Below are 14,317 nucleotides of genomic sequence, written 5' to 3'. Positions count from 1 at the left end.
TGCCCATAAAATAGGGGTACATTTTAAAAAGTGAGTTCACAGTACTATTTCTATTTCTTGTTTAATGATCATATTTTTTCAAGAGAAATCTTTTTAATCTTTGTAAAATAGGTAATTTGGGGGTTCAGCGTTTTTGGCTTTTTTCATATTCTCATCACCTTCCTGTACATTCTTAAATTACTTACTTGCTTTGGAACTTTATATTAGCCCTTCTAATAACCTGTGTTTGTACCTGATGTAAAGCATCGTAGCAGGAAGCATGTCTTTGCTTTCTTGTTTTAAATTTGCAACTCAGGCATTAATTTGCAGTGGTGGTTTGAGGCGTGGAAGAGTACTGTTACTAGTAATCTCTGAATCAAACTCAAAGATGCCATGACAGTCTGAAGTGATAGTAATTTATTATGGTTCACTTCCATTTAAGGAATAGTATTGATCTCCTAATTTATTGTATTTATCACACATGGCCAGGCATCCTAGTGAGTCTTTTATTTAAAATAGTATAGGGGCACCTGGGTGGCTCAGTGGATTAAAGCCTCTGCCTTCAGCTCAGGTGATGATCCTAAGGTCCTGGGATCAAGCCCTGCATCGGGCTCTCTGCTCAGTGGGGAGCCTGCTTCCCCCTCTCTCTCTGTCTGCCTCTCTGCCTGCTTGTGATCTCTCTCAAATAAATAAATAAAATCTTTAAAAAAATAGTGTAAGTAATGTTATTTATTTATTCATTTGACAGAGAGAGAAAGAGAGAGAGAGCGAGCAGAAGCAGAGGGAGCGGCAGGCAGAGGGAGAAGCAGGATTCCCACTGAGCAGGGAGCCCGATGTGGGACTCTATCCCAGGACTCTGGGATCATGACCTGAGCTGAAGGTACCTGTTTGATGGACTGAGCCACTCAGCCGTCCCAAGGTTTTTCTTTTAACATACTAAATCTAAGTGTATCCACTAGATGTCAGCATTAGGAGAGATGCAGTGTAACGTGTAGACTCATAGCCAGAAGCAATATGAGAGATTCAGTCTAACCAAGTACTTGACTTGGATCAAGTCACATATTTTGTGGGAGAGTAAAGACTAGAAATTAGGTCTCCTCGTTGCCATTCTATTGTTCATTTATGTCACTCTCTTCAAGACTGGTAACTCCTCTCTGTGTTATTACTGGGCTAATTATATTGCTCTTGGGATTTATGGTGAAATTTTAGTAGTTCTCTGGTGGTAGTGTGGCTGGGCACACAGTAATACCTGAATCCTGCATCTTCTCCTCTACATTTTACAAAGGAAGGAGAATCAAAGGATCTCTTTATTAATAGCTACACTAGTATCTGATGATGATAGATTAGATATTGTGGGTAAGGATAAAGGAGTAAGCTACTCTCTAAAACTTTCTATCAGTCAGATTTCAACCAAGATAGCAGAAACCATGCTAGGTATATTTCAAAAGGAATTTAACATGTGGATTTATTTATACAAATGTTGGAAGCTTGAGCAAAAAAAGGTTTGCAAGTTTTTACTCACAGCACTGCTGACATTAATTCTGAAGTGTTTCGCAACACCTCTTCTGATACCAAATGTGTGGAGCTTTTTTTCCCACACCAGTCAATTCTCCCAACTCTCCAGACACCAGTCCTACAGTTCATTTTAGTACTGATGCTGACTCCTAGCTATGCAGAGTTGGTGCACAGACCTCACAGGTTAAGGGCTTAGTCCCACAATGCTCCAGTTTATTCCAGATGCCATTCACAAATCTAGGCCTCCTGTACTTCTGACTGTCCAGGTGTGAAAGGGGGCTAGGGGTGGGGGGTTCCCATGACTCCTTCCTCAGGTTTGAAAATCTGCTGTAATGGGTCACAGAACTCAGAGAAACACTTTACACTAGTACCAGTTTATTATAAAGGAATTTTATAAAGGGTACAAATGAGCAGCCATATGAAGAGGTATGTAAGGTGAGGTCCAGAAATGTCCTGAGTGTAGATGCTTCCGTCTCTGTGGAGTTGGGGTGTGTTCCCTTCCTAGTATGTGGATGTATTTACCAATTTGGAATTTCCTCAGGCTCCATCATTTATGGGTTTTTATGGAGGCCCCATTATATAGGCATGACTGATTTTAAATCATTGGCCATTGGTGATCAATCTCTAGTCCCTCTCCCCTTGCCAGAGGTCACGTGGTAAGGCTGCAGTCTAAGTGTGCCTTGGTCTTTGTGGTGACCAGCCCTCATCTTGAAGCTACAGGGGACTCATTAAAAGATGCCCCTGTTACCCAGGAAATTCCAAGGGATTTAGGATCCCGGGTTAGGCATGGGGAGGGCAGGTGGGATAAAGACCATATACATGTGCTATTCTGTCTCATGAGGTAACTAAGATATTAATGATAACTACAGGAAGCAGCTTTCACTTCTTGAGCTGGGGTAAAGAAGCGAAAGGTAGGTTTGACAGAATTTAGGAGCTTGAAGGAGGACCTCTGTAAGACTGGAAGCTCAGACCTCTGGAGGGGTCAGGGACTGCAGTGCTGCTTGGCATTCCCTGGGAGCTGGAGCCTAGAGCCGTAGTAAACTTTGCTTGTTTTTTAAGATTTTAGGGGCCCCTGAGTGGCTCAGTTGGTTAAGCATCTGCCTTCAGCTCAGGTCATGATCCCAGGATCCTGTGATTGAGCCCCACATCAGGCTCCATGCTTAGCAGGGAGCCTGCTTCTTCCTCTCCCACTGCCCCTTCCCCAGCTTGTGCTCTTTCTCTCTCTCTCCAAAATAAATAAAATCTTTTTTCCCCTAGTCATAGAGCATGTGTGAATGGGGGCAGGAGCAGAGGGAGGGAGACCAGCAAACTTGCTTGCTGAACGCAGAACCTGATGCAGGGGCCCAGTCCCACGACCCCGAAATCATGACCTGAGCCGAAATTAAGAGTCTGAAGCCTAATCAACTGAGCAACCCCAGGTGCCCCCAAATAGCTAGCTTTTGATGACAGGAAATGCTGACAGGACTTGAAAACAGTGATCCCCCCCCCCAAGTTTTATTTATTTAAATAATCTCTACACTTAACATGGAGCTTGAACTCATGACTCTGAGATCAAGAGTCTCATGCTCTTCCAACTCAGTCAGCTAGAAGCCCCCACAGAGGGACCTTCTTTCTTCCCACCTTCCAATGTCCTTGTAGTTGGCGTCTAGGAGATACCCTTTTCAGCTTTTTTGTCCCAACATTAAAAGGAGATTATAGAACGATGGGCTTGGTGGTGAGCATAAGTAGGTAAATAACTGTCACAGTCTACCTTTTTGACCACACAGTAATCATTCATCTTTTTTGTTTTGAGTACAGTGCCACTGTTTTCATGCTTCCTTTTAGAATTCTATCTAACACTTGGATAGTGCATGCTCAGATGGTCTTAGGATCCCAGAGGGGATGTGCAGTCTGCTTATTTTACCAAATGTTGTGGAACCAGGAGTGGAGAGAGAGTTGAAGTCCTGGGAGCTTAGATTCTGCTTAAACATGTTTACCTTGTAAAGATCAGAAAACAGGAGGGGCAAGAGGAAAAGGGATATCTTGTTACTGCATTTATTAAAAAATGTTTGTTGCCCAGTCATTGTGATTGTGTTAGAAGAAAGATTCTGTTTAGCAGCTTCCCTTCTTGGGAAGAAAGAATTGAAGATGAAGGTACTGGCAGGTCAGGGTGTGATGTGCATTTGTAGTGCAGTCAGTGGAGCAGATAGTGTCATGTCGGGATAATTATTATAGATGCTTTATTGGGAGGCTAGCCTGAGGTGGTTATTTCTCTCCGTTACAGTGGCACTCAACTAACTATTGAAGATTTCCCACTTCGTGCACAAAGTTAGTATGTTCAGTACAATCAACCACTATGTTCCTAAAGTAAGTGTAGCCATGTTAGAAGCTAAGAAGGAATTGTGATCGTACCTCTCCTTTAAATTAATGTGTACCTGAATGATTCTTCAAATAAGAGAAATGCCACTAGATCTAACCTGTTTACAGTTTGTAAATGAATTCAGTAGGTATTTATTGGCTATTTACTCTGTCGCTCTTTGAAGATTTACTTTGCGTGCTTGTATCAGAGATGCATCAAATACATACTTGGCCAATAAAGTCAGTATTCAGCTAAGACCAAAGCCAAAAATCATCATAGAATATGCTTCTGGAATATATTATCAGAAAATATACTGAAATGTTAATTATTACGATGTTACTAATTTGAACAGATTTTAAAAATTTGAGCTACTGAAAATATTTTGTTCTTACACTATTGTCAGCTGCTCAGTGACTCCTGGGCTACTCTGGTGTTCATTTGCAATATTAAATCAACATTGGCTTTCAAATAGTGATGATGTACTTTTATAGAAGTAGTTCTGTAAACAAGACTTTGTGCCGTATTTGAAGGGGATGGTGCTTTTTAGAAGCAGATGTGCTAAGTGATATTGTTGATACCATTTGAAATTTTTTTGAAGTTCCTTCTATTTTAGCTTGTACTTGCTGCTTCATGGAGTCACTTGAGAAATGTTTATCTTTAATAAACCTTTTACCTAGAAATATGGCATTAGAGTTTTATAACTGGCTTGCAGGATAGCAAAACTGAATTTCTACCTGCCTTTTAACTTTGCATTCACCTAATTGCAACATTTTCTTTATTGTGGAATGATTAGAAGGATCATTCTAGCATATGTCCTATAGTATTTTTGTAATTATTCTCTAAGAGCCTGCTAATTTAATTTTTCAACAGGTTCCGGTAGGTGAAGTACTTTCTCTGAAAGAACCATTGCTTATTAGTAATTTTGTTTTTGTTGGCATTATTATTCAGATTGCAATATTAATTTTTTAATATTAAAGTAGATTTTTTAACCAGTACTTAGCTGCTTGATTGAGCAACTCCAGAATCTCTTATATATCTGGTGGGTTTTTTTGGAGAGTTATGAAACTGATTCACTATATCTTTGCTAATGCAAAATATATTTTGCTATATTACATTGTGTCATAATTAGTTTCTGAACACACAGCTGAAGAATGTGAACAAAGCATAAGCTTGTGATTCCTCAGCTACCCTTAGCCTTCATCATGTGTGTTTCATTGTCAGTGAAAATTGAATCATATTTTTCATTAGTGATTTTCCATTCTGTTAATATTTCTTCAGATTCATGATACATGTTATATGAGAACCAGAAATCTCTTGGTAAGTAAAGCAGAAGTGTGGTTGAATTCTCCATTAACCCACCATCTTGTCCATTTTATTTATTTATTTATTTAAAAGATTTTATCTATTTATTTGACAGAGATCACAAGCAGGTAGAGAGGCAGGGAGAGAGAGAGAGAGGAGGAAGCAGGCTCCCCGCTGAGCAGAGAGCCTGATGTGGGATTTGATCCTAGGACCCTGAGATCATGACCTGAGCTGAAGGCAGAGGCTTAACCCTCTGAGCCACCCAGGTGCCCCCATCTTGTCCATTTTAAACTCTTCCTGTTGCTTTTACAGGTCTAAATGTCCAACAATACAGAGAAATACAATATTTAATATTAAGTGATGTTTTTATGCACAACAAAATATGATTCAGCAGCAATTTCTGGTAATATGTTCTCTAGAAGACCTTTTTGCCTAGAATTCTGAGATGGATAGATACAAAAAGTTCTTTGTCTTCAACACTAAAAATGGTTGGCAGTTTTTAGTGGTCACTTCAGTAAGTTATTTTGCCCTCAAACTTTTTTAGTCACTATAAATTAGAAGGTATAGTTTTGTATTAAAGCATTCCTATAAAATCTGTTGTTGTGAGTTTTTTTTTTAAAGAAAAGTATATTTTTCAGTATCTCCTTTTCTCTAACACTTTATCGTATTTCCTTGAGTTCTTTATTCCTTTATCCACGTTGAAGATGATAATAGATGTTGGCTTGGTACTGGAGATTGTTCTCCTTATAAAATTTTGATAGTACAGGATCAACACTTTGTTTTTAGTTCCTTAGATTTGAAGAATTCCCAAATAGGGCTTTTGGGGGAAGACTTACAGTCTAAAGGAAACTAAATAAAACTTAAACCCACATTTCCAAGCTTTCTTTTTTAATGTTAGCAATGCTGTTCAGTTTTACAAAGATCAGAATTATGATGTAGGCTAGTCTCCATTCTTACTTGGAGCCATACTGGTGGCTGTAGAAGGATATTATGTTCTTGCTTAGTTAGGTGGGCATACTGTAAACTTTCTTGATATTCATATTATCTGTCACTGTTTCTCTAATTTTTTTAGTCTTTCATAAATTCTTACTTGTTGCTCATAAGACTGTGGCTTTTACTGAGAGAGAGAGAGAGAATCTTCATTATTCTGACTGGGAAAACATGCATGCTTTCTAAATTCTCAGGCCTTTTTTTTTTTTTTTTTTAATTCAGTTTTCAGTTGTCAGTATTTATCTTGGTTTTTCCTCCTCCTTTCTTGAAACACTTCTAAAACTTTACAAATTTTTGTTTTCTGTATTTTCAGTCATTTGTTTATTGAGAAAATATTTATGACTACCTAGTACATCCCCAAGCATTGTTTCAGGTGCTTGGGATAGAGTGCTGTACAAAATAGAGCCCTTATCTTCTTAAAAGTTTACCTTGCAGTGGCAGACACAAATAGATAAAGGTATAGATCTGTGTTAGATGGTGATAACCATCAGTTTGGGAATAGGAAAGAGAGATTTTACAGGTGGATTAGTCAAGAAAGCCTTCTGTAGGGTGGTTTGATTGAAACTGTGACCTGTGAAGCACGGTAGCTTCTCATTTGAAGGTGTGTGACACAGCATTCCAGGCAAGGGAAAAAGCAGGTCCAGAGGCTCCAAGGAGAGAGAAACCTTGCTTTGTTAGAGAAACTGCAACAGGCTGCTGTGGAGAGTAGTGGGAGATGAGGCCAAAGTGAGTCGGGGACAGATCATGTAGGCTTTTGTAGGACCTGGTAAGAAGTTTGGATTTTATTCTGAGTGCATGTGTAAGCCATTGCATGTTTTTCAGCAGAGAAAGGATGTGGTTGATTTATATTTTTAAGAGATTGCTTTGATTCTTAAATAAAAAGACATTGTAACAGGAAGCAGAAGTAGAAGCAGTTAGGAGGTTTTCGAAGTAATCCCAGCAAGAAATGATGGTGGCAGGAACAAGGCTGATACAGCAGTGAAGAGGTGAGATGGGCTCTCCTTTAAGCTGATGAGAAAAGTGTATTGAGGAGGAGAAAATGTCAGTTATGTCAGATGCTCCTGAAAGGGGAAGTAAGGTGAGGACTTGAGAATTAACCGTTGGAGTTAGCAACATGGGGGTTATTTGATGAACCTGCCAAAACAATTTTGGTGGTGTAGGGTGGGACAAAAGCCTGGTTGGAGAGGACTAAAAGACAAAGCAACTCTTCGTAAGGAATTTTGGTGCCAAGAGAAGCAGGGAATAGGGTGGGAACTGGAAGGGGAAATGCAATCCAGGAAAGTTTTTGTTTTGTTTAGGATGGAAGAAGTAACTATGGATGCCGAAGGGAAAGGTATGGAAAAAGAACAGCTTTAAAGTAGAACAGAAACTCAGAAGAATGGATTGTCCTAAATGTCAGATGAAGAACATATTTCAGGAAGGAGTGAGTGATAAACTGGGTCAAAGGCTGTTAGGAGATCAAGGTTGAAGTATGAAAATTGCCCTTTGGAGTTAGCCAGATGCAAGCTTTGGGGATCTTGACAGGGACTAGCTTCATCATATTGGTGGGACTAAAAGCCAGATTGGAACATTGAAAGAATGGGAGGTAAAAAGTGAAAGAAATAACTACAGGCAACTTGTGTGAACAGTTCTTGCTGTAAAGACGATAGGCAAGATGGTGTACGGGAGACCTGAAGCCTTGGGTAGGAGAACCAGGTCTCTCGGGAATAGGTGCAGAGAGGCACACTGAATGGTTCCTGGTGAAGAAGGGGTGGGAAGAACAGTAGATGATTCATTCTTTCTTTCTCTCTTTCGACAACGTATTGAAGTCATTTCGTGCACTTGAGGATGGAAGATAGGTTGTTAGAGGTGTGAGGAGATATAAAATAAATAAGCCTTGTGGAATGGTCACCTGGTGAAGTGGGAGAGTAGATTGATTGATAGGATAGTGGGGCAGAACTGAGGATGCATTTCATGTTAGTGGCTATACATTTAAAGTAGTGGTTCTTAACTGGGGCAGTTTTGCCCCCCAGGAGGTATTTGACAACATCTGGGGTGCTGTTGGTTGTCACAGCTGGGTGCTGGGGTGATACCAGGTATCTAGTGAGTAGAGGCCTGGAATGAATACTGCTCAACATCCTACAGTGCCCAGGACAGCTCCCACAACAAAGGATTATATGGTTCAAGTGTTAATAATGCCGAGTTTAGGAAACCCTCATTTATAAGGAAGCTAATTGATGTGTTTGAGTTTTTCTTTATTCTCATCCCCCACCCAGAAATAGTAAGTTTATAAACCAAATGTGAAACAAACTGACAAATAAAGTAATTCAGATTATGTTAAATATGCTGACGGAAGAAGTTGGGTAATGTGATCGAAGGTACTAAGGTGGAGGCATCTACTGTGGATAAGGTTGGCAGACAGAGGAGGCATTAGTGGGGCCTGAAGAATGAAAAAAAGGCCAGCCGTGGGAGAATCTTGGGGACTAGCATTCTAGGCAGAGGAGAGAGCTTTATAAAGCCCCTGAGCGCAAAAGGGTAAATGAAATAACAGCATCTCCTAGGAATTTTCTACAAAGGGAGGAAATAGTACATTAACTGTAACGTATAGTTATGTTTCTGTTGGCTTCTATTATTCTAATTAAAGAAGCTTCTTTTCAAATGTTTTGTGGGAAAATGGTTTAGTGTATTTATGAAGTGCTTTTTGTGCGCTCAAAAATACATTCCACAGACTCCAGTCCAGGAAGAGCAAGTTCCTTTGCAGGTAACTCACCAACTTGGAAACAAACATAACATAAGAGCTCACAATCACAAAATTTTACCAGAAATACTGTGAACACTTGAAGTGACCTATATCTGATTTCTGTGTGTAACATTTCTTCTTAGCTTATTTAGTAGATATTTATAATATTTAGTTTATTTATAATATTTAGTTTTTCAGATTGTAAAACAGTTTATTATTCTAAATTATACTATTTATTACTTACTAGTGCCTCTCAAATAATAAAAAGCATTTGGCCCGAGTTTAACACTCTCTTTTTTATCTCTTAGTGTCTTTTGTATCACATTTATTAATCTAAAACTTAGAAATCTTACTAGTCAGAATGTTTTAGATGTCAATGACAGAAACCCACCTCAGCTAAACAGATAAAAAGGAAATTGGTTGAAATAAACTAGGATATCTTTTTTTTTTTTTTTAAATAAACTAGGATATCTTAAAGCCAGAGGAAAATCCAGCAACTGAACCAAGGGAAATGGCAGCCTAGAGTTCAGGAACAAATGGAATTAGAAATTAGTGACTTCAGGACACTTTTCTCTAGTGCATTCTGGCTTTATCCTTTGTGACAGACTGGCTTTCTCTGTGGCAGGAAATATGGCTTCCACACACTGAAGCCTCAGCGTTCCTTGGGGTGTGCTACTGGAACAGATCCTCTAACATGGCCATAGCAATAGCAGTAAATAGGTGCCAAACATGGTTACAACATGTTTTGCTTCTGTTAACCTATTTAATTGATTTTATGAACCCTCTGCAGTGGATATTAATATTATTAATGATTTACAGATGAGGCATGGGAAAATTAAGAAACCTGACTATAGTTGCAGGGCTTAGAAGTAAGTAGCAGAGCTGGGGTTTGGGGTACCCCGGCAGTCTGGTACCTACCAGACCTGACAGCTACCATACTGTATTTGTTGAAATCAGGGGATGGAGAGGTTTTGTTTATTGTGGTTTTGGCTAAAGAGTTAAACTGTGCAAGACAGGGATATGGTTTTGATTATTCGTTTATCCTTATTAAAAAGATACAATAACTGATAATATTATAATGAACTGTTTTCAGGTCTTTGAAAAATTCCCTGAGTTATTTATTTAAGTAATCTCTACACCCATCGTTGGGCTTGAACTCAAAACCCTCAGGTCAAGAGTCTCCTGCTCCTCCAACTGAGCCACCCTAACTCCCTGAATTCCGTGAGTTTTTGTTCAAAGAGGCACATATAGTTTGGTTTGCTTACATAGATCTTTCTTTTCCTTTTCCTTTTCTTTTCTTTTCTTTTTTTTTTTTTTTAAGATTTTATTTATTTATTTGACAGAGAGAGATTACAAGCAGGCAGAGAGAGAGAGGAGGAAGCAGGCTCCCCGCTGAGCAGGGAGCCTGATGCAGGGCTTGATCCCAGGACCCTGAGATCATGACTTGAGCCAAAGGCAGAGGCTTAACCCTCTGAGCCTCCCAGGCATCCCTATGTAGATCTTTCTTGAGTGCTCTTTGGTAAAGAAATTTTCTGAGTTGTATGCATTCATACTACATTCAGTGGTTCTCAACCAAGGATGATTCTTCCTGGGAACATGTGATAGTATCTTGAGTAATTTTTGGTTGTCACAACTTGTGTGCTATATTGCATATATAGCCTCCATACATATAGGCCCAGGATGTTGCTAAAGGTCCTACCATGTGAGACAGTCCTCTCACCACAAAAGAATTGTCCAGCCTCAGATGTTAATAGTACTGCAGTTGAGAAACCTGTACTAGATAAGCTGGGCCGTTTTCAAACTAAGTGTTTGGGATGAAGAGGTAAGAAATTCTAAATTTTTGAGTACTTGTTGAGGGGATTAAGGTCACATCGGGCTAGGGTGCCTTGAAAGAAGGACCACATAGTAGAAGAAGTTCACAGAGGTGTGTATAGGGAAATGAAGCAGACAGACTTGGCCAATTTTGAGTATTTTCCTTGAGGATCGACTGTGTGCATACAAGTAAAAAGGTAAGGAAACCTAATCTCCCTTCCTCCTGTACCTGATGATGATCTCGTAAGAATAATTTTAGGATAGCATTTCAGCAATATTCTTGAAAATAAGTGGTCTTTGTCATTTACTGTGATTTATGACATTGAAATTCATTGGTAAGTTGAAGACTGGCTTGTATTAAAGAAGTAGAGCTATTACTGTTTTTTAAAAATAATTTTGTAATTCTAGGGTTATAGTTAACAGTATCCAACATTTATCTCATGCTTTCTGTGTGCCAGATCCTGTGCTAAGTTAGTGCTTAATCTCACTGAACTCTCCTAATAACCCTTTAAAATAGTTTCTGTGGTATGTATATTTTGCTGATGAAGAAAATGAGCCCTGGAAATGTTAACTGGCATCCTCAAGGTCCGACAGCTTGTCAGCTAGAGGTGGAATTCTGGTTCGAGTCCACAGAAGTACTGTCTTAACACCAAATGGTGTGCTGCCTTTTTTTTCTTAAAGATAATTTCAGTCCTCTCTTGTGCTTATTTTCCATCTGTAGTTGAAATTTTGATACCATTAGGTAATTCTTTGTATATTTGGTCTCAGTTCTTGTTAGTGAAGGACTTTTATATATGTTTAGAAACAGATATTCCATATATATGTGAAAACTTATAAATTAAAGCTGTGAAGTACTCTATTTCCAAATAGTTCCAAAGGGGAAAAAACAATTCTTGAATAAATTTGGTAACCAATTTGAGGTCTTATTTGGATGTGAAGATTTTGGAAAAACACTTATATTTTCTGTCTATAAAAAAGCCTAGAATTTCAGTGGATAAGATAATCAAGATGAAATATTTCCCTTTCTTTTACTCTCAGTTTATCTGTGTAAAACATTGTATGAAATCTTTCCAGTGAAATTCTGTGTAAGAAGGATTTTAATATCAAAAATAAGATAGATTCTGACCTCTCCGACTGGAAGAGAGGACTTTTCGGTGTTTATCATTTGTGAATAAATTTTAACATTTTCTAAGAAGTGTGTGGTCAGTCCACCACACTTTGACTGATAAAGCAAATAACTTACACATATACTATTAGCTCCTCTTTGGGATGCTCAGAGTCAGATAAGTATGCCACTGTCCAGAGAGTAAGTAGAGGAAGGGGTGGGGGGAATGGACAGTATAGATGCCCAGAAGTCCTAACTCTTTTCAGATGGTCTGTAATGGGGGTGAGTAATAAGATGTCTCCTTTCACTGATAAAAAATACTGTTACTTTTTTGTTTTGTTTCATTTATATTTGCTAGCAGTTCCCTATTTGGAGAAGAAAAAACAATTGAAACTGAGAAGGGAGGGTGTGGGGTGCCTCTGCTATCACAGTTTGCCTTCCTTATAGTTACTGCAGTTTCACAGTTTGAGCCTGGTTTCCCCGATGTTCCTTCCACCCTCACTGACTGATGGCAGATTGGGGGGCAAGATTTATGCTAATGCATTAATTTTTACTGTTTTTCCTCTGCAAACTTACTAAGTTGTGATGATTGCTGGCTCCCTTTTGCTTGTTTGTTGTGTTAAGTTCCAAGTCATATACTTTGAGTGTTTGTAAATAGTTGATACTGTTGAATTATCCATCTTTGAGTTAAATAATGAAAAATCTGATTAATTTTAGGAGTATAGAAGATGTAAGAAATACTGGTTTATGTGTGGGAAAACTTTCTAAATGGGTCATCGATTGATAACTCCCTTCGGTCTTTAATGGTTAAATGTGGTTTAAATACTGTCTTCCTAGTATTCCCAATAGGGTGGAAACTCTCCCTATTAAAAATAATAGTTTCAGTTTTCACTTATTTGAGAGATCTGTTTTTGATGTTAAATTGAGAATATATGCCTCAAACATTTTAAAGGAGTAACACTAGCATAGTTATTAATCAAATGTAAATATTGCAAGTTATATGTAAAAATATCTTTTTTCCAGTTTTGCTTTATGTAACTTTTTTGATGTGTGGAAAAGAGGGAAAGGGCTCTAAACTCAGAGCCAATGTGCTTTTGTTGTTCCAAATTTTCAGTGCCAGAAGTATATAAACCTGCACCTGTTGGTAATTATGAGCAAGCCAGCCTTTGCCAAATCCCAGGCCTCTGCTTAAAATTTTTTTACTGGAACTAAATGATGTTGCCATTTTTATTTTTAGGTTTGCTGGCATGGGTAATCTCATTAAGGTGCTAACCAGGGACATAGACCACAATGCAGCACATTTTTTCTTGGACTTTGAAAGTAAGTCTCTTTAGCCCTTCACAGCTGGTGCATAATGGTAAAGGTGAAAGATGGTCACACCGCAGTGAAGGCTGGCCCGAATATTTGTTAATAAAATATGGGGATCAAACAAAGTTTGCATGATTTTTTTCTTACTCGTAGGCAAACATCACCATCATATGTATAATTCTTTAGTTTTTCATTTGCTAAAATCATGTCGAGTCTGTAGCCAGTGCCGTCCTCTCATTAGTCCATGAAGCAACCAGCCTTATGATGAACATTCTAATAGTATGCCTTGGTGACTGCGCCCAGCAATGCGTTTGCTCAGAATCCTGTGATAATCTTACAGAAAATCAGTATGGTGCTGCATATCCAGAGTCAGTACTTTATGCAACCTCCACAAATTTATTAGTAATCCAAATTTGGTTAGAAATATATGCTTTAATGAATGGCATACAGGAAGTAAGCTGAATATTCTGCTATGTTAAGATGAAATGCAAAGGTGAGCTGTGGCCAAAACTCTCCATATTTGGCTTTGAAATAAATCTTTGTTTCAGTGCAATATTAAACAAGATTACATGTGAATAATTCTTGATAAGAAATTTCTTTTTCAGAATACTAGCACTATTGGAATACTTAAAGAATTTTTCATTATAAGGCCATTAATGAAACTTGTCTTGGGAGAATTTTGAGAAGAATTAGACCAACAGTTGTGCCATTGTGTACAGGAAAACCACATTTCACCTCTAGGTCCTACATATCAACACCCTGAGAACACGGTTTGCTGTCTGCCAGAGCACAGTCTGGGTAACCTGAAGGATGAATTCATGGCCTAATGAACATTTTCCCTGTTACTATTTTTTTTTTTTTTTTAAATTTCAGATGTTCTTTTTTATAAAGGGATATTTTCTCTTTTCTCATTCTTGTCTTGACAGGTACCTTAACATGGGGAATCTTCTTAAAGTTTTGACATGCACAGACCTTGAGCAGGGGCCAAATTTTTTCCTTGATTTTGAAAGTGAGAAGATGATTTTATATCTATTTCTCTTTGCCTGCAGTAGACTGCGTCTGTCTTGCACTAAATGAATGTTTCTACTTTGCCATCTTTTAACTGCTTTGCATGACTGAGCTATGAATTGTGTTTGAGTAAAATTTCTGGTGCCTTCTAGAACTAGAAGTCATATTCTATAGATTAAATTATGATAAAATGTTTTTACTTGAATTTTTATAGGAGAGTCTTATCTCCTAGTTGGACATT

The 14,317-nt window shown here is 38.3% G+C and overlaps 1 protein-coding gene across 9 annotated transcripts in view; it reads left to right on the top strand.

Annotated features, from left to right (window-relative positions):
* Window positions 1–14,317, top strand: part of CYRIB (CYFIP related Rac1 interactor B) — a 145,001-nt gene that overhangs the window by 98,001 nt on the left and 32,683 nt on the right. For 2 of the 9 annotated variants that reach the window (XM_013051762.1, XM_045078126.1), the window contains exons 3-4: window positions 5,111–5,149; window positions 13,995–14,077. The exons of 1 other annotated variant lie outside the window; for it this stretch is intronic. In XM_013051762.1, the coding sequence (XP_012907216.1) occupies window positions 14,005–14,077 (73 nt within the window). In that variant the 5' untranslated portion in view covers window positions 5,111–5,149; window positions 13,995–14,004. Of the gene's footprint in view, window positions 1–835; window positions 860–5,110; window positions 5,150–12,997; window positions 13,081–13,994; window positions 14,078–14,317 lie in introns of those variants that run through there. 6 more of the 9 variants (XM_004743560.2, XM_004743557.3, XM_013051764.1 and 3 more) reach the window with 4 other exon arrangements.

The sequence above is a fragment of the Mustela putorius genome, unplaced genomic scaffold (assembly GCF_011764305.1).
Source record: "Mustela putorius furo isolate JIRA1106 unplaced genomic scaffold, ASM1176430v1.1 tig00000228_pilon_pilon_pilon, whole genome shotgun sequence".
Classification (NCBI taxonomy): domain Eukaryota; kingdom Metazoa; phylum Chordata; class Mammalia; order Carnivora; family Mustelidae; genus Mustela; species Mustela putorius.
This window is presented reverse-complemented; position numbering and strand designations above follow the sequence as displayed.